This window comes from Hypomesus nipponensis, chromosome 26 (assembly GCF_054491055.1).
Source record: "Hypomesus nipponensis isolate SF chromosome 26, ASM5449105v1, whole genome shotgun sequence".
Classification (NCBI taxonomy): Eukaryota; Metazoa; Chordata; class Actinopteri; order Osmeriformes; family Osmeridae; genus Hypomesus; species Hypomesus nipponensis.
In genome coordinates this window covers 2,330,553-2,358,440 of record NC_140386.1, presented here as the reverse complement: position 1 = coordinate 2,358,440, position 27,888 = coordinate 2,330,553, and the positions used below count along the sequence as shown (strand labels likewise).

Sequence of the window (27,888 nt, the reverse complement as noted above, 5' to 3'; positions counted from 1 at the left end):
GTATCAAGTTTGATGTAAATTCAGCAAATATTTCCTGAGATATTATCTCACTTCCTGCTTTGGTGGCTCCATCGCCGACTTTGATCAGCTTTACCGGAAAAATAGTTACGGTAAAAACAGAAAATCAATTTAAATCAATCAAATTTATCTTTAGATAATTGGTGCCAAATGTAACTTATTGCAGCGCCACCTAGAGGTGAAATGGCATGACCTATTTTGGACCTCTTTAAAACAGGGTCCCTAGTCCAGTGATTCTCGACCCTGGTCCTCAAGTACCCCCTGTCCTGAACGTTTTAGATGTTTCCCTGGTTCGACACACCTGATTCAAATGAACGGTCGTAACCACTGCCCTAGTCCCTATACCAAAAGTTGGTGTCAATGCAGTAAAGAGGTGCTGAGATATGACCTCACTTTTTTTTATGGTGGCTTGGTTGACGACTTTGGCTGTTCCAGTCAAAAGGTTTAGAAAATGTGATGTCTTTTGTGAGGCTTGGTCTGAAGATGATCTGTGCTAAATTTGGTGAAGATTAGACAACTTATATTCATTCAAAATGGCGGCCACATTAATTCAGCTGGTATCACAAGTTAGACACCCAATCTACTAAGATATCACAAGACAAAGGATCACTTAAATAAGACAAACAAATCAACAGTTATTGGGCAACACACAATCCTGCCTATTGTAGTGCCCCCTAAGGTCAAATGACACTACCCGTCTCAGACCTCTTAATAAGAGGGTCCTGAGTCTATATACCAAGTTTGGAGTCAATGTATCAAAGATTGGCTAAGATATGACCTCACTTCCCTTATTCCGGATCAGTTGCTCTATTTGATTGGCTGTAACTAACAAATGGTTACGAAAATCAAAACGCCATGTGATGTCTTTTGTGAGGCTTGGTCTGAAGATGATCTGTGCAAAATCTGGTGAAGATTAGACAAACTTTATAGGAGAGGTAGCAAAAAAACGTTATATTCATTCATTCAAAATGGCAGCCACATGATTGGCTGTAACTAACAAACGGTTGCGAAAATCAAAACACCATGGAATAACTTGTGAGGCTGGGTCTGAAGATCATCTGTGGCAATTTTGAAGACGATTCAATAAGAATTGTAGGAGGAATAGCGAAAAAACGCTTTTCCTTAACATTGAAAATGGCGGAGAATCCATATAACTGGGTATGACGTCATAAGAGTGCGTTGAACTCTTCTTGATCCAAGGAATCCAATAATACCTCATTTTGGAAAATGCGGCGTATGGTTAAACAGTAATGCAGGGCTCTCAAGTGATGAACATGACAGTCACTCATTTCAGTCTTGTGTCACGCACTCCCGCCACACATTGTATTTCTCACGCGGAAAAACTATTTATAATATATTTAATATGTTGCAGCGCCCAACCAAAAATTATCTGGCCGCACCTCTCTCACTATAGAACCGGCAGGAATCAAGCGCATCTCCCCTGGAATTCTTAGTCGAGCCTGACACTTATCAGCCAATCAAAAAAAAGAAGGGTCTACACAATAGCCAATCTGAAAAAAGCACTATTGTATCTGGGTACAATTTTACGCAACAACCAATGGAAAAAAAGTATATCCTGGAATTGTTCACGTTTCGTTCTCCCACGGATGTCATGATCTCCTGTTTTAATGTAACAAATTCACAACTTGTTTGACACACACAATGACAACTTCACTGCTGTTCCCAGATAATTAGCATCAGTTTTTCATGAGTGTCTGTAACTAAGCCAACAGTTTTACAGCTTGTTCACTGACAACACCTGCTCAGAACAAGTAGTCTAGGTCTAGTCATATTTTCGCACACGATCACACGATGACTGACATATTGTCACATTATAAACATCTCTCTCCAAATAGGCGTAATAATTGTATTAGCACTAAATACATGGAAGTGTTTAGTTTTATTTTATTTTTTTTTTTTGGGGGGGGGGGGGGGGGGGGGATGTCACTATTGCCTGTCTTCAAAACTTGAGAGCCCTGCTTTAGTTTTTTTAATGGCCTTGAATGTCCCCGTCGATGGAGGAGCTGGATTTTTGATATTTGATATTATCAGTCGTTTTTGCTTAAAACATTTTTGTTTGTTGGTACATCCAATTCTTGCATATTTTTTCTGTAGGTTAGTTCTAAGTTAGCAACTTTATCAGGCAAACGTCTCAACTACATTACTCTCCGACCAACCAGAACTCGTGTATCATCTTGTTAGCTAATCGAATGGTTCGTAACCAGCGGCGTAACAATGACTTGGCGGGCCCGAGTGCAGATCTCACCAACGGGCCTTAACCGACCTATCATCGGGCGAAATTATGGAGTGTTGATCTTAGCGAGGCGCATGGAAATGTACTTATTATCAGTGTTGCGTCTGAACACGTTCATGAACTTGCTCATAATTTTGGTGAACGTGAACTGAACGTAGTCTACTGTATTACTGCCTGATGAACAATACTGTGCAGTGGATGCATTCATTCTGGTGTCTGTGAATGGCGCGTTCACTCTTTTTAATTTTGTTTAATAAGGTGCCAGATTTCTAGAGACTTCCAGGTTAAAAACACACCGTTAACAGTCTTGTGTCCAGGGTTACCCAACCTGTCAATCGCTGCGTGTTCTTTATTTTTATTTATTTATTTCTTCTACTGTCTATTCATGGCAAGTGTGAGAACGCCGAATTGCGTAGAGGCAGAGAGCGGTATTGCAGACGGCAGCCACATAGGCCTATTGAAAAAAAGAACGGAACTAACTTAGTTCATTATTTGGAGCATTAAACTTAGTTCAACATTTTGAATTATGAACTATGAACTGAACTAGTTCATGTAGATAGTGAACTTTCCCAACACTGCTTATTACAATACACATTGTGAATTGATTGATTTGCCATGATGAGTGATTAGCCTATCTAGCGTTAGCTATTTTCCAACAACATCCTGCACATTGTTTTCAATATATAACCTGGCTGCTGCCTTATGCCTATACGTGCATTTAATGACGTTTAATAGCCATGTCTAAATGCATTCAGTAGGCTATACCAGACAGTAAACGTTAGCCTACCCTGGTGGCTGAGTTTCACTCATTGCTGTTGGGCTGGGGGTCAGACGTAGCGTCCTCGCCACAAATCCAAATGAAGATAATTTTGCCAGCTTTGCCACCCTTTCATCCTGCTCTTTGCGTTCGTGCCGCTTCCTGCAGCCACTTTTGTGTTTTTGAATGTAGGGCATGGGGTAGCGTAACCGCAATTACTCAACACACAAGGCGCAACACAACAGGATGGCAAACGATCACAACGTGTGGGTGGGCTATTGAATCGTTGACAACATATTACCCAGACAATATTACTTAATAAAAACGAAATTCGTTTCATTCAGCAAAAGACAAATAAGGCTAAATGAATTAGGCTATTTGCTGTTGTTAAAACTGACTATTGTTAAAATGTTTATTGGACAGGTGAGAATAACTGACACCATAATTGAGAAATTTTTGTGAATTGATCGGACTGGATCATATGTTAACCTTTCTGTGATTTACGCGGAGAGGGGCCCGGTCAGTTCTTCAGGTAGAGTTCTCACTTGAGATCGAGGACGGGCCCCCTTTCGCCACGGGCCCTAGTGCAGCTGCACTCCCTGCACTCCCTATAGTTACGCCACTGTTCGTAACAGGATCAGCTGATATTAAAAACAACCTAGGTGACCATGCGTCAAGTAGCTAGCCTGGTAAGCCTACAAGTCTGGGCACCACAGTAGTAGCTCAGTGAGCTTTAATTAAATACTTGCTTTCCGTGTCACTGTCTGTCTTTAATTGGAGTGTGCTTGCCTTCGGCGAGCACAAACCATTGTTATCTCACATATATATGAAGAGTTTGGTTCCAAAACGCAATAAACGCCATTTAAAAAAAAATTGAGTTCCTGCCTAAATTGATATTGTATTTCGTTGGTATTGAAAAAGTCCATATTCGATTTTACGCAAAACACGATATCCGCCGTGTTATTCTACCATGTTTTCTCCCTTTCTTTCCAAACCGCGACAAACGCCAGTCTCCCTTCTCTGCAGAATGCGATACATCCGCTCAACCAATCACAGCGCACTATTACACGCGCACCATTCCATGTAAACAGTATTGGCGGCACCCTGAATGAAGCCGGAATCCCGCTGGTCATCTTGTTGATAAATAGACAATAACAATAAAAATACAACATGAATCCATTTGACGGTATGGATGAACCTGTGAGGGAAGCCATCGAAATCTAATCAAGAACGTGAAAAAAATAAGAAAATGAGGCACTCGGGTGGAGAAAAATGCCGGCAGTTAAGTGTTCTCACAAGAAGGCCACTAACTTCTGTCACGCAGACACATTGACCCCAGGGGACCTAATGAAAAACTTTTGACTCTGTATCTACCAAAGTCGAGCAGGATCAAATCATTTTACAGCTGATCACTGTCAAAAGAGTTCAGAGGCGACATCCAAAGGTTGACACCATCGATACGCAGAAGGATAGGGAGGTCACTAACGAGTATCATTTGCTGACCGAAGATCATCCGACAAAGATTCCTGTCTGCAAGGCCACCTTCTGCAGTGTATTGGGTGAGTTTAATTTTGATTTACGAATTATAATGTAGCGACCTGTATTGTGTTAATGTGTCCATGTTGATGTTCACTGGTTCGATTCCAGGCTCTGGCAAGAGTTTTTAGCTCTAAACTGGTCCAATACACATTTGGCCAAGGACCACCGCGACCTTTGCCTGTAAACAGTGATTCTGAGAGACCTTTATATAGCCTGAAACGGGCAAAACTAGCCTGGCTAACTGAGGTTGATTTTCAGCCAGGCAAATGACGAATGAAGCAGGCTCACTTTGAAAAATCAGAGACTCTGGCTATCTTCAGCAGGCTCGTATCTACAATAAGCAGTCCTCCCTGACGTTTTGGTGTAGTTTGGAGTGAATACAACATTGTGAACACACTGCTAGTGAGTGACCCAAGTCTGACTCGCTAACGTCAGATCAATGTAGCCAAGTACCGGGAGACGCAGTGTCACTCACAGAGCTGCCAACTCTCACGGTTTCGCCGTGTGACACACGCATTTCAACCATTTCTCACACTCTCACGCCACACCTTGTATATCTCAAGCTGAAAAGGCAACGCCTTTTTTTTTTTTTTTTTTTACTCCAAAAACCCAGTCCTCTTCCCCTGTGTCCTTGCTCTCTGTTCTCTGCAAATTGTGTGTTTGGGCCTCTGCTGGCAAACATGTATAAAAACAAATAAATGTCATTTTTATGTCATTCCAGGTATCGGCAAGGATCGTGTGTCTCGAGTGGCAAAGTATTATGCACTCAATGCTACAGCCAGACCAGAACTCAGGGGTGGTGCTCGTAGGGTGGCAGAAAGTGATGCCAAGAAACAGCTTGTGATGGATCACATCAAAACCTTTACATGTAGGGCCAGCCATTATGGAAGAAGGGGAGCACCTGGCTGGAAATGCATTCCCAGTGACCTCATCGTAAAAAGAATGCACAAGCTATTCGAACAACAAGATCACGATGCCATCAGCTACTCCCTGTATTACACTGTTTTTCCACAGCACTTCAACCTTGGTTTTGGGCATCCTGCAACAGATGCCTGCAGGGGTCCAGACTGCGACCAAATGGTCCCATTTTGCGACCAGTTATTGAGACAGTGCAAGCATTTTTTATAAACACTCGCGCATGTGCAACCTACACATTTTGAATTCATTGGGTGTGCACAATATCAGCACACGTTAGCAACAACGCATAGATACGACGTTCTAGTCAGACAGCGATATCAGTGTTCCTTCTGTACTAGTACCGTAGTTAAAAACGGACCCATCTGCAACCGACGCAGGCACACCCCACAATTTCCCCAGAAATGGTCCCAGGGGCGATTCTAGGATCAGCTTCCCAATGAAAGCACAGTGAAGGAAGAAAAAAAGAAGGGTGTCCTGAACTTGCTCTCTGAAATTGGTGTGAGTGACAATGTGTGTGCCTTCTATGATGATGCACTCTCTCAATCACAGATGAATGTCGACTGTGACAGTCATGAAGAGTAGCTGAGAGAGGAAGCATCCAGTGACCCAGCGTATGAAGAGCAGCAGAAAACGAAACTTCCCCTAATTTATTGCCAGGATTAAACAGAATTCAGAGGGATTCAGAGTTCCAGATCCTTCACCCAAAGTCTTGCATAGAACTCTTTTTTTTACCTCTTACAGGGAGCTCAGCCTTTTGAGAGTGACGGTTCATTTAATTAATTTATTAATCAAATCAATTAAATATTGTTTACAACACTGTTTAATACTATATTCATAGTTTAATAATGTTGTTTATAATATATAATTGTTGTATATATAATTGTTGTATTGTTTGAAATTTAATTGAAAATTGTTGAATGTTTTAACACAGAAATATTGTATTGTAAATATTTTGAGAAAAAAAACGTGTAATGGATTTATTGCATTTTGGGGAAAAAATTCTCCGTTTTTAAAATAAATCTTTAAAATCTAAATCTGGATTTCAATTTTCTGTTATTATAACCTCAAGATGCTATGTGAATGTTTGAAACAGAAAATAGTGGTTTTCATCTTTGCACTTTCTTGGTAAAGAAAACACATTTTAACTCAAATTGATCAAAATGGATTTATAGCGTTTTGGAACCAAACTCTTCATATTATTATTATTATTATTGTTTCTCTTCACACCCCTAAAACTCAGTCAATATTTGGACTACATAGATAACGCCTGTGTCAAAATGTTTGTCTTGGTCTCGATTGAGTTGCTTGTATTGGGATTTACGTTCCGTTGCACCGTTTAGGAGGTTACAACGTTTTTGTGGCGACAAAGTCCCTTTTGACGACAAAGGCTAACTCTGTGTTAGCTACGTCACCACGTCAACACACTTTGGCAACGACGCATGGATACAAAGTGATAGACTTTCTAGCTCGCAAATTGGAGCTTGGATTACGAGTGAAAAATACCACCCCCAAAAAATCAAAACCATTTGGCTTTGTAGAGAAAGCAATTTCGAGTGGAACTGCAATCTCGCATTTTTGATTTAGGTCGTGACAGTCTTTGAAATTTGAGCGAGTGCAGGTCGCCCGTGAGACCCCCTCGTCTTTTAGGCGACAGCCATGCTAGAAAGCGTCATTGTAGTATTTTTTTGTAGCTAATTTTATAGTTCAATTTTACACAAAAAAACTGAAAGAGGGAAATGTTATGACGATATGACTATTGTGAAAACAGCCAGGTGGTGAGATTTTAATATAGATTGCTGTAAAAACATTGATTTGTTTGCTACGTGAGAGCCTGTCAGCCTCCATCGACAATTGCGGTAGCAACAACAGTGTTGTCAACAGTGTTGACACTCAGTCAACTGTCGATCTGCGTCTGGCGAGTATTTTCTTCATTTCGTACCAGGGTCAATTCTACGTCAAATGGACAGCAGTGTTTTAAAGATATGGCAATTGCAAAGACAGCCAGCGGGTCAGCATAGTTTGTTATTTGTGTAAAACTTGGAATTTGAGTGAGACTGCGTCTTGTTTTGACGTTAGCCACAGAGTCACAGACTTGGCACGCAGTGTGGCAGTGTAGTAGGCTACAGTACTATTTTCAATGCCACAGCTATAGCTAAACTTTATTATGTGTTATTACACGGCTGTTCTTAATGCTGTAGAATGCTCCATTAACTTGAATGGGGCTTCCCAACGTTCTGCGGTGAACAATTTTCTCTTCCAAAACTGGTTGTTCCCATCCTTGATTGTGATTGGCTATATCGCGTTCCATGCCGTTGTAAAATCCAGCATAACCTCACAGGTTGTCCTCATAACATTCTTTACCATTCCATATTACGGCGCATCGAATATTTCAAATTGAAAAACACTGCAAAGGTGTCCATCTGGCTGTTGCGTGGCAACGATTTATGTAGGAACTATACTTTTTAGTAGCGGAAGAATGACGGTTTATTATTAAACTATTTTGTTTCTAATTGTTTTTATTGATGAAACCATATCAAATATTTGTAGTAACAGTTTTAGAAAAGCAATAAGCCCCGCAAGTCCGTGGTTTACGCTGATTTTAGAACAGGTAAGGGGGTTTTCGGCACCCCGCTTCGCGTCGTGCGTAACAACTCCCCTTACCTGTTCTAAAATCAGCGTAAACCACGAGCTCTTGGGGCTTATTGCTTAAATATTTGACCGTTGCTATGCATATTTGACCGCTGTCAAGGGAAGTGGCCTTTTTGCCTTGGACTCACGTCTTTCGTAGCACTCCGCAAGTAGTCCGGTAACTTTTCAACCCCAGCGTACTCTGTTGCTTAGCGACATCAGCTGATTTGAAGCCTAAATAATGCTCAAAGTCTATGAAGTTCAACGTCTTTGGCGAACTATTTCTCTGCTGATCAACAATACGAATGGTAACAAATACATTGTAAAAAGACACAATGTGTTAAGTTATTTTTGTTGGCAAGTAGCCGTGTAATAAGCGGGATAATGTATAGAACGCCGGTCATTATCGGGGAAATAAGCCCCTTCATGGCGAAAATCAGCGCGAACCACGGCCTCTTGGGGCTTATTGCTTAATTATCCCTTACAAAAGAAACGTTCTAATTTCCTGCGCTTTCAAACAATCAGTGGAGTGTGGATAGCAACGGCAGCTAGCTTGCCTCTAGCAAACTGCTTTTGAATTAGCCATGTCCCCCTAAATTAATATCGAACTTATTTATGTTTTGGGGGGCTTATTTTCAATTAGCAGACGGTACTATTTGAATTCGCAATTCTATCTGAAATACTGCCAGTGACTACGTTGTTACAGTAGCCTAGCTTGTTTCAAAGGGGGTTCCTTGTTTCAAAGGGTGTTCTTAATGAATTATGCAATATGAGTAGGTTAAATGCTTGAAAATATCACTAGAAGGGAAAACAGACCCACCTGCATCTGAAGCAAGCAAGCACACCCTACAATTTCCCAAGAAATTGTACCCTCTCTAGTTTACCTTATTTTCTTCGTTTTTTAAATCAGTGGCGGATATTAAAACTGTTGGGCACTCACTGACCTGGAGATTTAGCTGGCTGTGCTCAGGACAAGGGCGTAATTATATGGGGGGACAGGGGGACACGTCCCCCCCAATATTTAAAGAGGGACAATTTGTCCCCCCCAATATTTGTTCATACTGTATGATTATGCGGGCAATATCGATGACTGCTAGCCTTTGTCTTTCTTTCCTGCTTCGAAAATATCAAATCCCGGCTAGTCCATGTCCCAAATCCATTCAACTTGCCTTACACTATACATTAACAACCTATTTGTCCTGTCCATGTAATGTTTTCCCTATAGCTTATACATCAATGAGTGAGTTAGCAGTGCAACATCAGACAGACATTTGGCAAGTAGGATTTTTATGGATGGTAAATATCCAGTATTTGGATAACATAATCCTTGAGATAAGGACTAGGTGAATTACACTGGAATTTTTTAGAAAATTGTAGAATTAGTGCGAATTTCGATTTCCATACTATACAGCTTGGATGGGACTTTTGACAAGCTAGCCGGCAGCAACCTATACAGGCTAGCATGTAGCCTGGCTTTACAGCAAACTGGGATAGCAGTCATGCAGTGACATGCTAGTCAAACGTACCAAAGCATTGATAGCGTTTTGGGCTACGTTCCTGTTCTCTGAATTGGGCTATCTAGCTATTTATTTTAGACTCCTGCCATTTGTTCTTTCTTCCTTCATCATTTTCATCCTTATTGAATTGCATTGCTGTTGTATTTCGCAGTAAAGTGGTCAAAAATTAACGAGACTTCAGCAGCTGACGTCCGTTATTTCTTTGGAAATAAAAACAAAGTATGTTTTTGGATATGATAGACATTATTAACAGAGTAGTAGTTCATGTAACATGTTTTAAGGTACAGGACACCAGACTGACATTAATAGCGCTTAACTGACATTGTGAGTGAAAGTATACATCTATGGGTAAGATGGGGGTAATAAGGCCAATGCAGAAAGTCCCACAGCTGTCCCCCCCAATGTTTGATTGACAATTTCGCCCTTGGCTCAAGATAGCCAAAATACACAAAGAAATATGATAACATTATTGAGATGTTTTTATACAACAAATACCATAATATGTAGCATGTTGAAAGTGTTTATGTAGTCTTGGCTCTTCCTCTTGTGTTTAATGGAGACTTAAAATCGACACTGGCTGACCCTTAATGAGGTAGCCCTTGCAAGTGATCCCCAAAAACCCTGTAAAAAGTAATACGCAACATCTGAGTAGGACTGTTTTTATACATCTGATGCTATAATGTATTACAGGTAGAGGGTGTAAGCTGTCTTGTGTCTACCTTTTGTTGAGTGTACAGTCGACCAAGCTGGCTGGTGAAGGGACCCTGAGCTGACTGGAGATGGTAGACTGAGCTGGCTGGTGAAGGGACCCTGAGCTGACTAGAGATAGTAGACTGAGCTAGCTGGGGATGGGACCCTAAGCTGGCTGAAGATGGGAGACTGAGCTGTGTCAACATAATCAAACGAGCGATAGGTCTCGGTCTGCTCTAAAAGTAATTTCCCAACCTTTAACCTTAGTCATTGTCTTTTTGTTCTGTCCTTAAACATCTAAAGATAATGGTTTTTAACATCTATGGCCTTTATTGTACAAAAAACATGGGAGCAGACACTCGGACGACTAGAGGGGCATGGTAATCCACATCAGATTATAGGTCTTCTTTGTCCTGCCCATCCTCTCCTCTGCCCTGCCCATCCTGTCCGTGCTTTTAATAAGCATGCTATGTCTGTCAACTAATTTTCTAATAAAATGTGGTGCACTTTAGATTGTAACAGCAACATTGATTTTGCAGTAGGTTATTTGTATACACTGACCCCACTGTACATCTTGCCATACAAAATACAGAAAACCTTCTCCAGAGCTGCATTTGCACTCTTACGTGCTTTAGCTGTATTTGTTGTGTTGGTGAAGTTACTGTAACATCCCTGTGAAATCCAGCATTACCTACTCCTAGCATATGGTTCTGACGTGCTGAATTTAAGTTGAATCTTTCCACTGCTTTTTCTGCAAGAATGCTTCCCTTGCTGTCAAAATGTTGCAATTGCAATGGACTCTGAACAAACTGGATCAACTAGCTTCAGTAAATGGGTAGATTAAATATTTTGTTTGGCTACCTACATGCATACAGCATTATTGCAACTACTTGTGGCCTTGAATACACTGCTAGCAATACAATTAATTGTGCACATGCGTGTATTATGCTAATGAATGAGCCCTGTCGACTACTGACAATATACCGGCTCACCAAAATGAACATGTTTACTTCCTACTTTATTCGCCTTGAATATCGGGGTATATGATTGGTGGATTTTATGAAGGTGTCTTGTATATGAGCTCTTATTGGATGCGGACCATAGTTGCCCGGAAAACATGCCTGTGTCGATAACAAAATCGAAACAAAATGTTCCTTGAAAAATGTGCAAGAACTGGGCATGCCAACACATTTTTTTAAGGGTTGTAGAAACGTTTTAAAGCGATACAGAAAAATCCAGCTCCTCCATCGCCAGGGATCATTCAAATGCACGATTTTGAGCTTTGGCCCACAACCTTTGCCCACAAGGTTGTTGCTCAGCGAACGCACGTTGGAGAGAAATATCCCCGGTAACGCTGTACGTGCCCCAGAGTCGCACCGGCTTGTTTACCTCTCCTACAACGCCTCGCTGCTAGGACAAAGCCGAGGGTGGCTTTGACTATAATGGCCACAAATTTTGCTGCTGGAAGCAAAAAAGTGGGAAATAAATCCACAGGAGTTGTAGTCCTGATGTTTAGAAGCACTTCTCTTGTTAGAGAACCCCGGAAATCTTGGCAGAACACTGAATTAACAGACAAAACGACAGAAGCTGCCATCATCGGCGCCAACTTGTCAGCTACCTGAAAAGCTTAATGTCCTTCAGCAATTGTATTAAAACACTTTTTTAGTTCTGTTGTTGCTGTCTAAAATTGGCTTGAAGACAATAGGATGGCATAACTCACCTCAGGGCTGACAGTCTGTCCCTCCTTCACACTCTTCCTCATCCTCAGCTCAATCTCATGTCTCAGGGCTGCCAGCTACGGAGAAGTGGGGGGATCCGCTGATCAACTATCAGTTAAGTGGATTGGTTGATCCAGGTGGCCCAAAGATTTTAATGTGTTATCATGAACTTACATCCTCCTCTTTGCCCAGGTCAAACTCTCGGGTGCTGTCCTTGAACATGGCCACATGGTGAGGGCCCTCACTTAGAGTTACCTACAACAGAAACAGATGCATTTGCGATCAAAATTAGCTAACTTCCTTATGAAAGAAAATTACATCTGCGGTCAGTCAGTCAAATGAAGCAGAACCATTTTGTGTCTACATACCGTGCATTCACAAGGAAGAAGTAGGCATAGAGGAGTCAAGGAAGGTAATTAGAATTCAGCCAGACTTACTTTGACAGGAGAGCGCGTCATCATTTCTCCAGAACCCCGAGGAAAGATCCTAGCCTGAGCAATCATCTCCAACACACTGGTCTTTCCTGCACTCTGGTCCCCCACCACGACAACCTGCCACACAAGACAGGAGGGGAGAGGAAAGAAGGGGAGATACAAAGTAAGCAAGGGGACTGAAGTAGCAGTTTCATTTGCTTCATTTGTGTCCAAGCTAAAAGAATTAAAGCAAGCCACACCTATAAAGCCCTTACCCTTGGCAGTTGGTCCTGCGTGTTGTAGTTTGAGTCATAATCAGACAAGATGTCTAGAACCTCAGAGTACATGTCGATCAGAGATTTCTGTTGCAAGGAGACACAGGATGAAAACTTGGGATCGTGGGATAGAAAAATTATGTATTTTGCCGTAACTATTTTTTTTTTGTGTGCATCATCACCTTTAGTTTCCTTTGATGGATGCCCTTGTCATCTTTTTGCAAGACCACCTTCCTTAGCTCCTTGTTCTCCTTTTCCAGCCTCTCTAGCATGCGTTGGTATTTTATCTGTAAAGACACAGAGCTCCAAACTTAAATAACCACTCATCTAGACTACTCAAAATTAACAGTAACATTGAATTGAATATAATAACCAATTGAATATACTGAAATATTATTTCCCACCTGAGTTCGGACCAGTTCTTCTTGGAGCTGGTCAATCTTTTCTCTGTCTGAAGACTGGATTCGGGGGAGAAAGAAAGTAAGAAAAAAAGATAGAGGTGGATAAAGTTAACAATCCATTTCACGTCAGGTATTCTTTTTCCCAATTACAACATGCATGAACCACTCCGAAAACACCTAGGAAAACTGAAATCCTCCCCCACAGCTACAGGGCATATTAACACCAGTACTAAGGAGCACTATAGGGGAGGGAAATCCAGTTAATGAAAAACAAATTCCAGAATGAATTCAATCATGAATTTTGCTGCATAAATATCAAGAGTCAAATCACACCAACCTATGTCTGGGAAAAGTTGGATTAATTTAAATCCTAGTGAAATAAACATTACATCATTACAACAGGATATATAATGATTCTACAACCCCAACAATCAATTAGAAGACAGTTATTTCGATGGAAGAGAAGATGCACAGACAGAGGAAGACAGAGCAGACGACATGAGGGGATTAAATGGAAAAAAAACACACACTTAGGTGGACACACTAACAAAGAGAAAAAGGTTTTTCATGATCAGATATGCTTGTCATTAAGCTACTCTTGCGTGCAATGCTCAATAGTGAAGCAATTCCCTAACATAAGACATAACCACGAAGATCAGAAGCTATTTAAACAAAACATTTTAAACTGTATCATGTACGGTTGATCTGGGCGTTTCCAAAAGTAAAGACACACCATGCAGGGGAATGCCTCTCCCTTCCATGATGCTTATCAACTGTACATTTGTCATATTTTGGGTGCATAGTTGGCTGTAGTACAGTGCTTTGCATCGCTAGGATGCATGTGGTGTACGTAACTTCTGTAGGCTTGATTGTCAGTGCATGCCATTCCTTCACTGACGTGGCAACACAATCAAAATATAACTGACCTGTTTTACTACAGCTTGCCTACCCAAGTAATAATGTGTATCAACGGCTTCATTATTGGTATTTGTTTAAAAGGAAGATTACAGAAAGCACTGGAATTAATGAAAATGGCAAATTGTCCCTTGCCAATTGTACAGTGTTCTGCTGCTTTAATAGTTAGTAAATGAAACAAACAAATAATAATCAAACTTGGCGAATGGTAAATCTTAGTTTACAATCTTCAATCCTATCAGTACTTTTAAGGGACTGATTTTCTTTAGCGTGAATTTGATTATCAGGATCTTAATAGTTAACTGGATTGTGAGGAGGAAGGGGCAGTCAGAGGAGGGAGTACTGTACAGGGCTTTTCTCTGTATGGCCAGGGTAGGGAGGTGTGTCCTTCACCTTGCGTTTCTGCTGAGGGGGGCTGGGGCTGGGGTTCAGAACAGTTGCTGGGCTTGCACTCGGGTTGTGGCGCGGGGGCAGGCTTGGTGGAGGTGGTGGGCAAGGGGCGGGGTCAGGCGGGGGCGCTGGCTGAGCGTTATTAGCGGCGGCAGCCCGCCGAACCTCGTCCTCGTGCTGCTGGATCTGCTGCTGAATGATAATGAGCTCTCCCAGCAGCCCCTGCGAGGGACGGCACAATGAGACAGAGGCAGGAGCAACAATCGAAAAGAACCAAGTCCACACACAGGGCGGGGCCAGGGTCAGGACATCACCTGTACACAACCTTTTACACAGCCTACACATCTGAATGTGTAGGCTTCAGTTGATGCTCAAGATTAACGTAAACTATAACTATGAGATTCTTGCCATCATCCATCATGGGACTAAACCAAGTCTGTTTTAGGTCAATAAGGGCAGGCTCCAGACTTTGCTAGTCCAGAAGTCTGACTGTAAGGCAGGCAACCTATAACCAGCATCTCTAATTCCAGTGGCACATCGGCAAGATGCTGCTCACATTTATTCTGACAGTACAGTCATTCCATTGCATATTCAAGAAACAGCAAGAATATGCTTAGAGATACTAAATATCTAGCACAAGCAGTTGCTAGATATTGAATATTATTAATGTATATCTATATCAGTCTACTCATCACAGACTATCAAGAATATAGTATCACACTATATATGGGATAACATGTGGCAACGGTATCTTTTTTATAGTATTAAGATGAGGAGAAAATGCTAATTCGTCTGAATGGTAAATATGACAATTAAATGCAAAGCAAGCACTGAGAGTGAATGATCTATCAGGGATGGAGCAAGAATAGTGTTGTCATCATCTCTAAGGAGAGAGAATCTGGAGAATAAGATAGGATGAATGTTCTGTGTTCAGCCTGGTCAGCCAGTTTGTTGTTGATGCTCAGCCAATAGTCCCATTGTCGTACCATGTTGACACTAACAGAACATTTATAGATAAATGAAGGAGTGTGACTACAGGAAGAAAAAAGTGAAAGTCTGTCAACGACAGAGAGACAACATTAGAGTAAAAACAGACAATGATATGAAAGTGACAGATGGATATAGTATGGGGGCTAAAACACACAGTACAGTAAGCAGAGATGTGACATCTCCTGAATGCAAAATGGCATCTTCTGGAAAAACAAAAACATTTGTAAAGCTTAAGAGGGTAGAAAACAATATATCTATATATCTCAGTTATATGGAGTGCTGTCACATTCAAAGACAATCTTAATAGGACAAGACAACTCCATGTAATAAGTCTCAGCTTCACATAGCGTAACATCTATTGACACTGAAGGAGTAAAACAAAAGGTATAACATTAAAATGTCCAGAACATAGGTAAGCAACTCTTTCTTTGATTTCTTCAATTTTTCTTATCAGTGTTGACTAAAGCAGATCAAATTGCGCCAAACAGCAGTATGCTGTGACATAAAGCCAGCCATTGCATAGGGAAGAAGAGAACTGCGATAGTCGGATCACTGAAACTTGCCTTCTTGAACTGCTTATCAGAGCTCTCAGGTGTGGCAAAGGTGGTGGCTGGGGCCTCTGTGGTTTTCTGTTGGGGTTCGCCAGGGGTTTCTGCCATGGCACACAAATAACAATACAATATGGTATTATTAAACACACAACTAAGTATACACTACAGACAACATACTCGTAACTAATAATAACAATATCACTCATTCCCAATCCCAAATTATTTGTAAAACATTACCACATGGGTGTGAATGATCACATTGTAACACCTTGAGATAAATCACACACCCCCAGACACGATTACATAAAATTGTAAATAGCCTCAACATCTAAAGAGTGCTTGGATAAAACAAAAGTGATAAAATAAATAATTGCTGTGCTTGTTTAAAATTAAGTAATAGAAGACGAAAAAAACAACCCACAGTACGCAGCTCCCATGTGACTGAATCGAAATGTTTGGAAAATGTCTGAAAACAATTTGTCTGTATACATTTGATTTATTTGATTGTTTAAGGTAGTTGTGTTTACCCATTACTAGAGCCACAGCAATAGATGTTTTGGGTCTAATACTGATTATTTAGCAGGATTTTTTTTTTTTTCAAATACCCGAAGCTTCAAAAGTATGGGAACACTTCGACTTAACGCTATCATCAAACAATAAGGTGGTTTGTACATTGTGCAAAGTTGCAATGGAATACCACAGCAGCACTTGCGCTATGCACGAACACCTGAAAAAAAACAGGGGTGCTGTACAGTATAGGTGCTATTTAGCTAACTTGTTAACCGTAACCATGACGCGTTGCTAGGACAATGGAGGGCGTATGAAGTGATTTAAAGACGTTGGCCCTACTGTACTCCGGCTCTCGGCCAAATCCCAATACTCTCCCTTACACCTTCCCCTTACCCCTTCCCCCTAGTTTTATGCGTTCCTGTGAGAGCTAGTGGTGCCCCAATACTCTTTTTGAGCCAGGGGTAGGGCTAAGACTAAGGGGTATACACCACTTAAAACCAAGTAAGATTGGGAGTTTACTTAAAACCTTGGGCTACGTGAATACTGGGCGACCGGCAACAATGGCGGCCAAATCAGTCCGATAAATGTAATATATTCGGCTTAATTAATTGATGAAAAAATTATGACAGTCTTGTTTTGTGTTATACACAGTCCTGAACATATATTTGTAACCATTTTCCTAATTGAAACGTTTCTAAAAATTGCTAGTTTGGTACACTAATGTTACAGTGCTGAATTGCACAACAGTCCCGCATTTCTTTGACTAGCATGTCTACAGTTTTAAGTAAACTCCATTAGCAGCAAATTTCGTTTAATCAGTGCATAACACGGCTTGCTTTGGAGATATCGATATGTGCTAGATGACGTACCTGTAAGCAAGTGGTGTCCCATTTCTTAGGGATATGCAGCCCTTACCCCTCAGTTGAGGGCCAAGAGCTAGGGGTAAACTAACGGCTATGGGTAAGGGGTAAGGGGGAGTATTGGGATTCGGCCCTAGTCTGTGGTAAATGTAGACTACCTGGTTCTTAGATAATTGGCGAGTATCGCTAGAATCATTACCAAACTGGCATAAGCAGCCCAGAACCAGCACCTTGGAATTTTTTGTTTAAAAGGGGTGTGTGTTCGTGTATGTTGGGATATGTTATGTACCTTATCTAAATATTTTAATTAATTTAATTAACGTTGGAGTTGATCATTTACACCTAAAGTTTAGCACTTTAATTAGTAAGCCTTTGTTTGTTTGTCAATGACATATAAAGTTTGTTGTTTTCAAAATAAAATGAACTGAAATGGTCAAAAACAATTTTTTTAAATTAATCGATTAATTTAGATTAATCGATGATGAAATAGTCTACAGATTAATTGATAGAAAAATAGTCATTAGTGGCAGCCCTAGTCTATTCTGATATCTGCAATAGATTTAGCAAGTGTTGCTGTTGTTGCTAAATTCAATTAAATTCGAAGGGGCGGAGATTCAGCTCCTTCAGACGACACGCCCCCCCCCCCACCACCCTCCCCAGTCTCAAGCAAAAAAGACTGCTTATATTCTCATGATTTCAAAGCCAAATTTAACATACTTGTCAGTGTTTGTTTGTTTTTTCATTTGAATTTGGATGGGTAGTCAACAACACATTTTTCTGTAATGATCTTAAAACTAATATGAAATAAGATTTTACCAGTGGAGACCTTAACCACTACACCACCAGTGGGTACCTGATATATATATATATATATGGCTCTCCTATGCAATATTTATAGTTGTAAGGTTAATGTATTGCATGAGTCCTTCAATCCAAGTTAAACCTTTTAGGATGAGTGTTACTGGGCCTTGGTTGTCTGTCAGCATTGACTGTTGCTTTTCAAGATCTGTATTTAATTCAACAGTGTACAATGGGCATGGTAAAAGTCTGTACTGTATACATATTGATTTTGCAAACATTTAAGCAAATGGACATGGATAGCTCCACAAAACAGAGATTAGTCATTCCAAACACAAAGAACCGTAAATATACAACGAAAGGTGGAAGTCAAAGGAGACAAACCCAGGCACAAACGGACAGACAGAAACAAGTGGTTGTCAAATCAAAGCCCCCCAAAAAGATCTAAATAAGAACACTGTTAGGGGTGAACATACTGTATCTGTTGTTAAGAGCACTACAGACAGAAGATAAATGCAGTCCACAGTTAATTCACTGTATAGCTGCATGTTTGCTTTTCACTGTACTCATTTCACTTTAAATCATGAATATAAATACATTTTCCACTAGCATGTGTAGGTTTGTGATCCTTGTAAAATACATACTCCTGTATGTATATCCTGTAAAACCCCCATCCAGTGGGTGTGCCATCTTAGACTACCCCTTCACTATGTACTACCCCTTTCACACTGACCTGAGGACACAAGTAAACTCTTTGGACGATACTTGTGCCATACAGCAGTGCTTCTGAATATGAATGGTGACTGTGCACGGGCTTCTATTGACTGTGCAGACAAAAGTTTTCCTTCTCACTTGTTGCCACCAATACAAATTAAAGAGCTTCTACAAACTCACAAATGCTGCAGTCCAACAGTGCAAAACAGGATTTTTTGGTGTAATTAAATGTAGTTAAAGTTATAGGTTGTTTAGTATGAACTGGTCTGACACAGGTTTAACCCATATAACCACATTGTGGGTCTTTGTGAAAAACGGGTATTAGAGGGGGCTGTTCAAATCGCTCAAGGTAGGAGCACATCGGGGCAGAGGCAGGATATGGGCGTCTGAGGTTTACACACCTAACAACAGATGCAGGCCAGAAGCTCCTTTGACTTCACTACCCACACTCACACCTGTGAAGAATTCAGAGGGAGGGGGAAGAGGGTGAGGGTGGGGACAGAGAAAGGAAAGAACAAAAAACCTAATCAAAAAGACTGAAGCAAAGATGGGATGAGGCTAACTGCTGAATATCAGTCCCAGTCCTGATGTAGCTTAAGCTTGACTGTTGCTGCCTTCTGTACAGTACGTCCATAAGCAGCCAGAGATGAAGTTGTCCTTTCCAGTATTGTTACGCAAAAATACCTACAATGACTTTGGAATGTATTCAGACCCTTTTCCCTTTTTCAAAAACTGGTTGTGCACTAGAGTTAATTTAAAAATTCAGTAAAAATAAATATGTTTTATTATATGAATAACATTAAAATATAATAATGATATTGTATTATAAATAACGATAACTCGATGCATAAATCTACATACATTATCCTATAATGATCAGTTGAAAAGATGTTTAGAGATGGTAAGCTAAATTTTTTATTTTTTTTATTTTTTATAATTATGTAAGCTTTTTGTTCAGTACTAAGGACTTATGGCAATGATTACAGCTATGAGCCTTCTTGGTTGGACCTCTACCAGCATGCAAATGGAAAAACCTTACATTCTTCCTTGCTAGTCCTCAAGGTCTGACAGACTAATTGGGAACTGAATTCCGCAAGTTTTCTGGCTAGATCACTCGATACAATAAGAGACTTGTTATGAATCTATTCCACCACTGTCTTGCTATGTACATATAGGGCCAGTTTTGCAGACACCAATTCCAGGACAAATAAATCAAATTCAATAGAGAATTCCATTGAGATTGTTTGTCTTTTTTCAAGAATATGCTTAATCTGTGTCTGCGAAACCAACTCCTAGTTACTTACTTCATGACTTGTTTTTTGTTCTGCGGTACTATGAACTGTGTAGACAAATGTTTGCATTTCTTGTCATTAAAAGTCCATTAAATGATGATCCCCCCAAAAAAACTGAGAGCAAATGAACTGTGCAAATGAAATGAAATGTTAAAAATATATTTATTCTGCAAATTCTTATAACTCTTCTGCAAGCTCTTACAAATGAGCTAAAATATATATCTGTACTTTAAATAAATAAAAATGTTGTTTCCATTGTCAACATTTTGAATAAATGTAAGGTAAGGTACATGGAAGTACCCTGCATCAGTTGATGACAAAAACACTTATAATCACTTTTAAATTAAGTCTAAGAATGTGGAAAAAGTTAAGAGGTCTGATTACTCCAAAGGCACAGTTTTTCCTACATCTCTTGAGTGATATGAACGATATGCAAAATATCATTTTAAGTATGGGTTTTGAACCATCTTCTCAACTCCTGTTCTTGGGAAGTCAGAAAATTTTGCTGATTAACACTTTGATTATCATTAACAAACAAGCTAATAATGTCAAGTTATATAAAAATGTATATAGCCTTTTTTGTGCAATATCCCACGAAAGTGCTTTGATGAGAAAAATAATACTAAAACATGCAACAATAACAATACATATTAATTAAAAAGAGCGTTACAGTGATTGCCAGGAAAACTGATTAATTTAATGTGACAATGAGAGAACAATACCATTTAAATAACAAAATAGCATACAAATCAGTAATGTACAACATTCAGTCTGATCTAGACCTGGTCCAAATAATGATAGTTTATTTACCGGTGGACAGGATGGTCTTGAGGAAGGTAAAGTTAGCTCCTATCTTATCCAGGTCAGGAAAAAACTTGACAATCTCTTCAATCTCTGGGAGGGCTTTAGCCAGTTTTTCTAGAAGTAAAAGGAATGAAAGTACATTTTAAAAGTTATCATACGTTTACAGATCAGGCCTACTACATCAATAACCCAGCTACATACGCCAATGACTAAGAGCCTTTGATAATTTAAGATCTTATATTTGAGGGCAGTGATTATGCGGGTCAACCTACCTAAGTCAATTTGTTCACTCAGCTCCCAAACAAAATCAGGTATTACCCAGTTGTATTCACTGAGATCGGGTAACATATCTTTCCACTCCTCATATGTCTGCAAAATGAAAACAGATCATTAAAAACATGAGTGGGGAGTACAAACGTTCTGCTCTCAATGTAATCACAACGGAGTTCCAAGCGTCAACAAATGCAAAACTGAACTTTTTGCTCATTTACCATTGTGATAAAACACAATTGTGAGATTTAATCAGGGATGGATTAACCAATGGGCCTACCGTGCCCAGGCCCAGGGGTGTGACGTCCCCGTTATTAACTTGATATGTATTGTATTGATATGATATGACACGATGCGCCATATCCGGTATATGCTCGGCTTAAGTCATTAACAGGGCCCCAAAAGTCCTACTCATTAAACAAAAAAATTGCCTAAACATTCACTTTGAAGATGTCACAAGAAAGACATCTTCATTAAACCTTTCAAGTGAGTGTTTATCCACTCAGTTTATCTATAGGACTTTAGAGGGGCTGAGTACTGAGTACATGCAATATGGGCCCTTCAACTTTGTAGGGAGAAATCCAATTAGCAAGGGAAAAACATTAGCATTAGAGCTGTGTCTAAGCACCCCCAACACACTATTTATTGAATATATAATATTGTTAAGCCTAGGATGGTCATTTTTCAAGAAAGAGAGAGGGTTGTGTGGGCTACAAATGTACACTCTATGGCAGGGGTGTCCAAATCCGGTCCTCGAGGGCCGCTGTCCTGCATGTTTTAGATGTTTCCCTGATCCAGCTCACCTGATTCTAATGAATGGTCGTTATAACAACCCATTTAATTGAATCAGGTGTGTTGGAGTAGGGAAACATATAAAACATGCTGGACAGCGGCCCTCGAGGACCGGATTTGAACACCCCTGCTCTTGGGTTACAACTATCAAATCTTTTTGTTATATAAAACCCTTCCAGGGAGTTATGTTGAACTAGTGAAAATGCATATATGATATCAAAGTTTAGCATCTCACAAATCACCCACAAAAGAATCAGTGAAAATAAACACTCAGAACTGTTACAAAACCTTGTTCCAAAGTAGTTTATTTAGCCCTGAATTTTCAAAGACTGGAGCTAGCGTGTGGCTGATCACGTTTGGATCACAGTCAGTCCATGGCATGCACAGCAATATGGCATTATAAAAAACTGCGTTGTCACTCCTTTGCAAGGACCTTATATGTTTGAGCTGTCTAATTCAAAATCACCTTAAATTAATTGAGTGAGTTACAAAATGCTTTGCTATCTATATTACTCCTAAGTATTATAGCTAGCACAGAGATGCATTAGAATTCCCATTGGAGAAAAAAGTTCACAGCCATTCTTCATGAAATTAGTATGTTACATTTTTTGAGGAATACTGTTTACACCGATGCAACAACAATTTATTGTAAAAGCGCTTGACTTATCTCTACTCCTGATAACAGGATGTATAATGTTGTGGAGAAAATGGGGTAAGTATACTTGAAAAAAGTATCATGTCACTAATTGTTTCAAGTTGTACATGACATCTGTTTTGGGATTAAGTTTATTTGTTTTGATATGAATATGCTAATGCTGTGTACATAAACTACATTCCACTTTCATTTCTGTAGATGATCCTACCACCGTCACACGGCCTAGCACTGTGTCCCTGGGAAATGATGGTAAAGTGATGAATGACCGTTTATAACAGTTACAATAATCGTATGAGCCATGGCAACCCTAAAGGCTATGATTTTAAGCAAAAGCATGACTTCAAACTTTTGCATCACCAGATGCCATACCCCTAGGTGTCAACTCTGGTCAAGTGGAGGAGAATCCATCGGGGGGCCAGGAAAACAGCTGGCAGCCAGGCAAGTGCAAATATAAGACACTCAAAAATACTCAAACCATTGCCAACTCATTGTAAGGCATACCTAAGTTGTTCTGATCGTGGAGGGAAACATTTGTCAAAATAACAAATGTCATACTAATGCTTTGTATACCCCATTCAGCCGTACCATCTTGGGCAAAGATCATTCAAGGTAACATTTGTTATTTACATCAATGTTACAGCGAATCTAGAAGAACCACAGTATATGCCAATCATGCAAACTCTTGTAAACTTGTTTTACTTAATTACAGACACATCACAGGTTATGCGAGAGGCTCTCCTATTCAGGCGACTAAAGGGCAGACACACTGAAGAGGTGCCAGTGATGGACCTACAGGTGGCCCAAACACTGAACTCCAAGACCTTGAGGAGCGCCATAAGGTGCTGCAGTTCCTAAAGAGAGTGGTAAGTGTTTTGAGATGCCATGAACTATGGCTTCTACGCAGCGTTCAATGTGCAAATTGGTGCTGACAATAAGTTCATGACTTCTAATTGCAGACGCTGTGATGAAGTGGAAGACGGGACTGGGAGAGAAGGCTGTGGAGCTCCTCATAGCGGAGAGACTCAAACACGCCCCGGCAGCCCATTCAAAACAAGCCAGGTGAATGAATCATGACTCCAGCTTCCATATCCAACCTTTCACATGTCTATGTGACAAAAAAATAGAATCCCATAATATTTTTTTTATGATGTATATTATTTTAGATGTGATTTTTTATGACTTGTATAGCCCCTTTTACACGTGCAATTATGTTGATAAGACACTTACTTATTTTGTGCTACATTGTCAGGACCAACGGACAGGACCTGTGGCTGGGACTGGCAGAAGATTTTAATTAACTGATTGCCTGACGAGGATCTGGTTTGATAAATACCACGCAAAATGCGGAAAAACACAGTGCGCTATTTGTGGTTGGGCAAAGGCGCAGATTAAGCTGCGGATGCAATGTTAGTAAATTAGACCCTAAGTGTGTTATTTAGGAGGAAGTTGTTCAAACAAAGCTAAATTGACCTATCGCGAAAGCCACGCCCCAAAACGGCTTCGACCAATCCAACCTTAGCTACCAGTCACTACTAGAGATCTCTGGCCGTACGATGTGTATGACGTCATTGACATTTTAAAAGTCTCTTTAGAACAAAAAGGCGACTTAGGCAAAATATAACACCCAGTAGTGTGTATTTTTTTGCCTCCTTTTGAATTCCACATTTAAATTACTAGACAAAAAATTATATCCTGAGAAGTGGATTTTGAGGGGTATAGCTCCATAGACCTCTCTCTGTCTAGTCATTTTTATGTGGAATTCGAAAGGAGACAAAAAAAAATACACACTGCTGGGTGTTAGATTTTTTTTAAGTCGCCTTTTTGTTCTAAAAAGCCTTTAAAATGTCAATGACGTCATACACATCGTACGGCCAGAGATGCTGCTTTACGACAAACTCTGTCACTTCCTTTTTTCTCTCGAGGATTCGACACAGAGTTGACAGGTTAGGCTCTTCCTGTCAATACACATGCTAGAAAGAGTTTTGGTTTGGTAATGTTGCTAATGCTCTGACATTCTGATGGTTTGGATGCCATCAAACGGAATCTCTGGTCGTAGTCAGTCCTTCACTAACCAATCAGCATTCATTAGCAGAATTTTAGCGTGTTATGGGCAACATAACTCATCGACTCATCCTGTAAGAAACCAAAAAGGACATAAGTAGGCTACTATGGATGTCACGACAACCGATAGTACCAACACCTTCCGGTTCTAGAATGACAAAGCACAGACGATGCCCATTTTTTTGAAGCACCGTAGGCACCGTTAGTGACAATGCCAGTGTAAGGCCGATTTAAACTACTCCGTTTTCACGGATATGGACACAGGGAACGCCTTTTCTGATGTGAATTGCCCTCGGAGAGTCCCTTGAAGAGCTCTACGTGCACCTCCTGATTTTCCTGATGTCCGTCCATCATTTTAAGGATACCCCTTGGCTGTGATTGGTCCGTATTAAAAACCACTTGGGTCAGGGGCGGGGGCAGGGTTGCCGTGACCAACAAGACGAACAGAATCCTTTGACCGCCATTGCTGTAAGTTGACAATTCATATTTCAGCTAAACAGTACATGTAAATCAGCATCTGAATTAAAATGTGACGAGAAATGGGCAGTGTAGTTGCTGAAAATGTGCTTATTTTATTGATGAAACGGCTAATTTGTAAATTTTTTCTGACTTTTCGATAACCTAGCTTGCATTGCAGTGCAGCGCCTTCTACGCTTCTGGCAGTGAATTGTTTTCAGAACCCACAGCCTTCGGAGTACTATAAATTCAACGCATCTGTCCGACTCCGTCCGTCTGTAACGGAGTCGGAGTAGTATAAATCGGCCTTTAGCAGCATCGGTGATGCGCCTTCCGTAATTACGGAACTGACCTGAGTTCTGATTCATATAAACAACATCCAAATAATGAACGTTTTCTGTTTATTTTATCTGTCATTCTGAAATACATGATGTTTGGGATGGTCGGCACATTTGTTACAATGGTTTATGTTATGTACGGAGCTTATGCCATGTTACTTCACAATTATATTTTACCGAAGTCTGCATTAGCAAAACACAAAAAAGTGTCTTTGTCCCAAGATCTGTACAGACCTTGCAGCTAATTTAATGCTCAACACTTGAACGGAGGCTTATTACTTGAAAGAGGAATTATTTACTGTGTCGTCTCAGATACACTATCAGGGCTTTGAAATACATTGAGTTACTCAAGTAGGCAAATGAAAATTAAAATAAGATAAATAGCCCAGAGAAGAAAGAAGCTTTCATGGGTGTTCGCGCGTCTATGTTGCTTTACTCTGTGTGCCTGCGCCTCGTCCATTACTGTTAACAACGTTAGCAGGACTACTTGGTTAGCTTTGCCTGGGAAATACAAGGTTTGGCGTGAGAGCGTGTGAAATGGTTGAAATGCGTGTCTCACGGCCAATGCGCCCTGGCTGCCAACTCAAACTTTACAGTTGAAAATTAGCTGATATTTAACTACATACATTTAACCAATACAAAATGTTGCTAATGCTTGCTAGGTACACAGCTGCCAACGCTAGCTAGCTGGAAACGTCAACACAAAAAAAACGTATTTAAGAAAAAATGTTATTATGAATCTTTAGCCGGACAAGTGACTTGTGCATGGACAAGTGAAACTTAAATGTACTTGTCCAAAGGACAAGTGCCTCAAAAAGTTAATGTTGAGCCCCGCGTAAAACACACTGCAGGCAGGTCTGTTCTGATACATGCAATTGATTTAGCTAGTGTGGCTGTTGTTGCTAAATTCAATAAATTTGAGGGGGCAGAGCTTCAGCTCCTTCAGGCGACACGCACCCCCCAGTCTCAAGCAGAAAAGACAGATTTTCTCACTATTTCAAAGTGTTGTTTTTTCTGCAGTGTGATGAACTTAAAACTAATTTTCAATTCCACTTTACAGCATCTTTAAGCCAGATTGTGCAATATATAGAAAAGCAATGTAATGGCTGTATTATTTAATTGTTTTTGAAGACTATTTTGTAAAGATACTACGATGAAGTAGCTACGAGCTAGCATCCATTGTATTTGATGCATTGTGAAATACATGTCATTGTAAACCAGTGGCAATTTCTGTAAGACTGCAAGGGAAGCTCGGCTTCCCTTAAAATGTCAAATTAATGGTCAAATAATTACTATTGTTTTAACATTTAATTGTGTTTGAAAACGTTCATCTCGAAGACTAATTTGTTCAGAATCAGCTACATATAGTAGCAGGTTGACTGACTTGATTTCTTTCTCATACTTTCCCATTTCAATACAGTGCTTTTCCCTGATGAAGCCTGGCTTCGTGATGATTGGAGGGTCTGTCGAAAAACTGCATCTCCTTTTGATTGACAGCGATTTTGTACTATAAAAAGTCGCTGAAGCTAATCGAGCTCAGTCCCATCGCGGATATTGCAAGTGTAGTCGAAATATAAACTGCTGCAACCTATTTCTTGGTATTTGCTTGGCAAAATTGCTAGCCAATTTTCATCATTCATTTCATACACTTATACACCACACTCCTTGTTTCAGTTGAACCTAATTCCCACATTTCCTCCTTCGAGTTTAATATTGTTTCATTACATCGGTTGATCATTTATTTATTAATACAGTAGGCTAGGCTAGTGACGTAGGGGTGACCAAGCCAGTGAACTTGCCAAATAAATGCAAATATGTTATGATGTAGGCCTAAAATCAGCTTCTCCTATTTGAAAGACCAGCAGCCGCCATTGTTGTAAAAGTTTGCAGTGTTAGGTTAAATTGTTTTCTTTGATAAATTATACAAATGTCATTTTTGTATGAAATTAGTATAATTTATTTAAAAAACTCTTTATAAAAGTGTCATAAATGTGTCGAAAGACTCGCTGCACAGTGAAGGGTTGCAAACCAGTTAACAGCAACTGGCTGATTTTGAACTGATGACATTTGTATGTTTTGATTTCATAATAGTTTTTGTATATGACAGTCTATTGTGAGTACATATGATTAGTGTTTTCAATTGATAAGCTGAGCGGTTCCTCTGTTTAAAAATAATTAGGAAAATACTTAAAAGAATATAATTCATATCAAACCCATGGGTAAGATAGAATTTGATTAAAAAAAGATAGATTTAAATTACATATGGGTTAACATAATCCAAGTCAAACTAAAAGGTTTACATGAACCACCTCATTGAACACAGCTGAATATCTATCTAAATATGTTTCTTATAAAGATAATGTG

The 27,888-nt window shown here is 40.0% G+C and overlaps 1 protein-coding gene across 4 annotated transcripts in view; it reads right to left on the bottom strand.

Moving 5' to 3' along the window:
* Positions 1 to 27,888, bottom strand: part of opa1 (OPA1 mitochondrial dynamin like GTPase) — a 124,781-nt gene that overhangs the window by 66,512 nt on the left and 30,381 nt on the right. The window contains exons 3-13 of one of the 4 annotated variants that reach the window (XM_084693206.1): positions 21,225 to 21,321; positions 20,959 to 21,066; positions 19,258 to 19,311; positions 15,987 to 16,075; positions 14,437 to 14,655; positions 13,132 to 13,185; positions 12,910 to 13,014; positions 12,728 to 12,814; positions 12,477 to 12,590; positions 12,214 to 12,294; positions 12,042 to 12,116 (exon numbers count right to left, since the gene is read on the bottom strand). In XM_084693206.1, coding sequence (XP_084549332.1) covers positions 12,042 to 12,116; positions 12,214 to 12,294; positions 12,477 to 12,590; positions 12,728 to 12,814; positions 12,910 to 13,014; positions 13,132 to 13,185; positions 14,437 to 14,655; positions 15,987 to 16,075; positions 19,258 to 19,311; positions 20,959 to 21,066; positions 21,225 to 21,321 — 1,083 coding nt within the window. The remainder of the gene's footprint in view (positions 1 to 12,041; positions 12,117 to 12,213; positions 12,295 to 12,476; positions 12,591 to 12,727; positions 12,815 to 12,909; positions 13,015 to 13,131; positions 13,186 to 14,436; positions 14,656 to 15,986; positions 16,076 to 19,257; positions 19,312 to 20,958; positions 21,067 to 21,224; positions 21,322 to 27,888) is intronic. The other 3 variants (XM_084693207.1, XM_084693208.1, XM_084693209.1) reach the window with 3 other exon arrangements.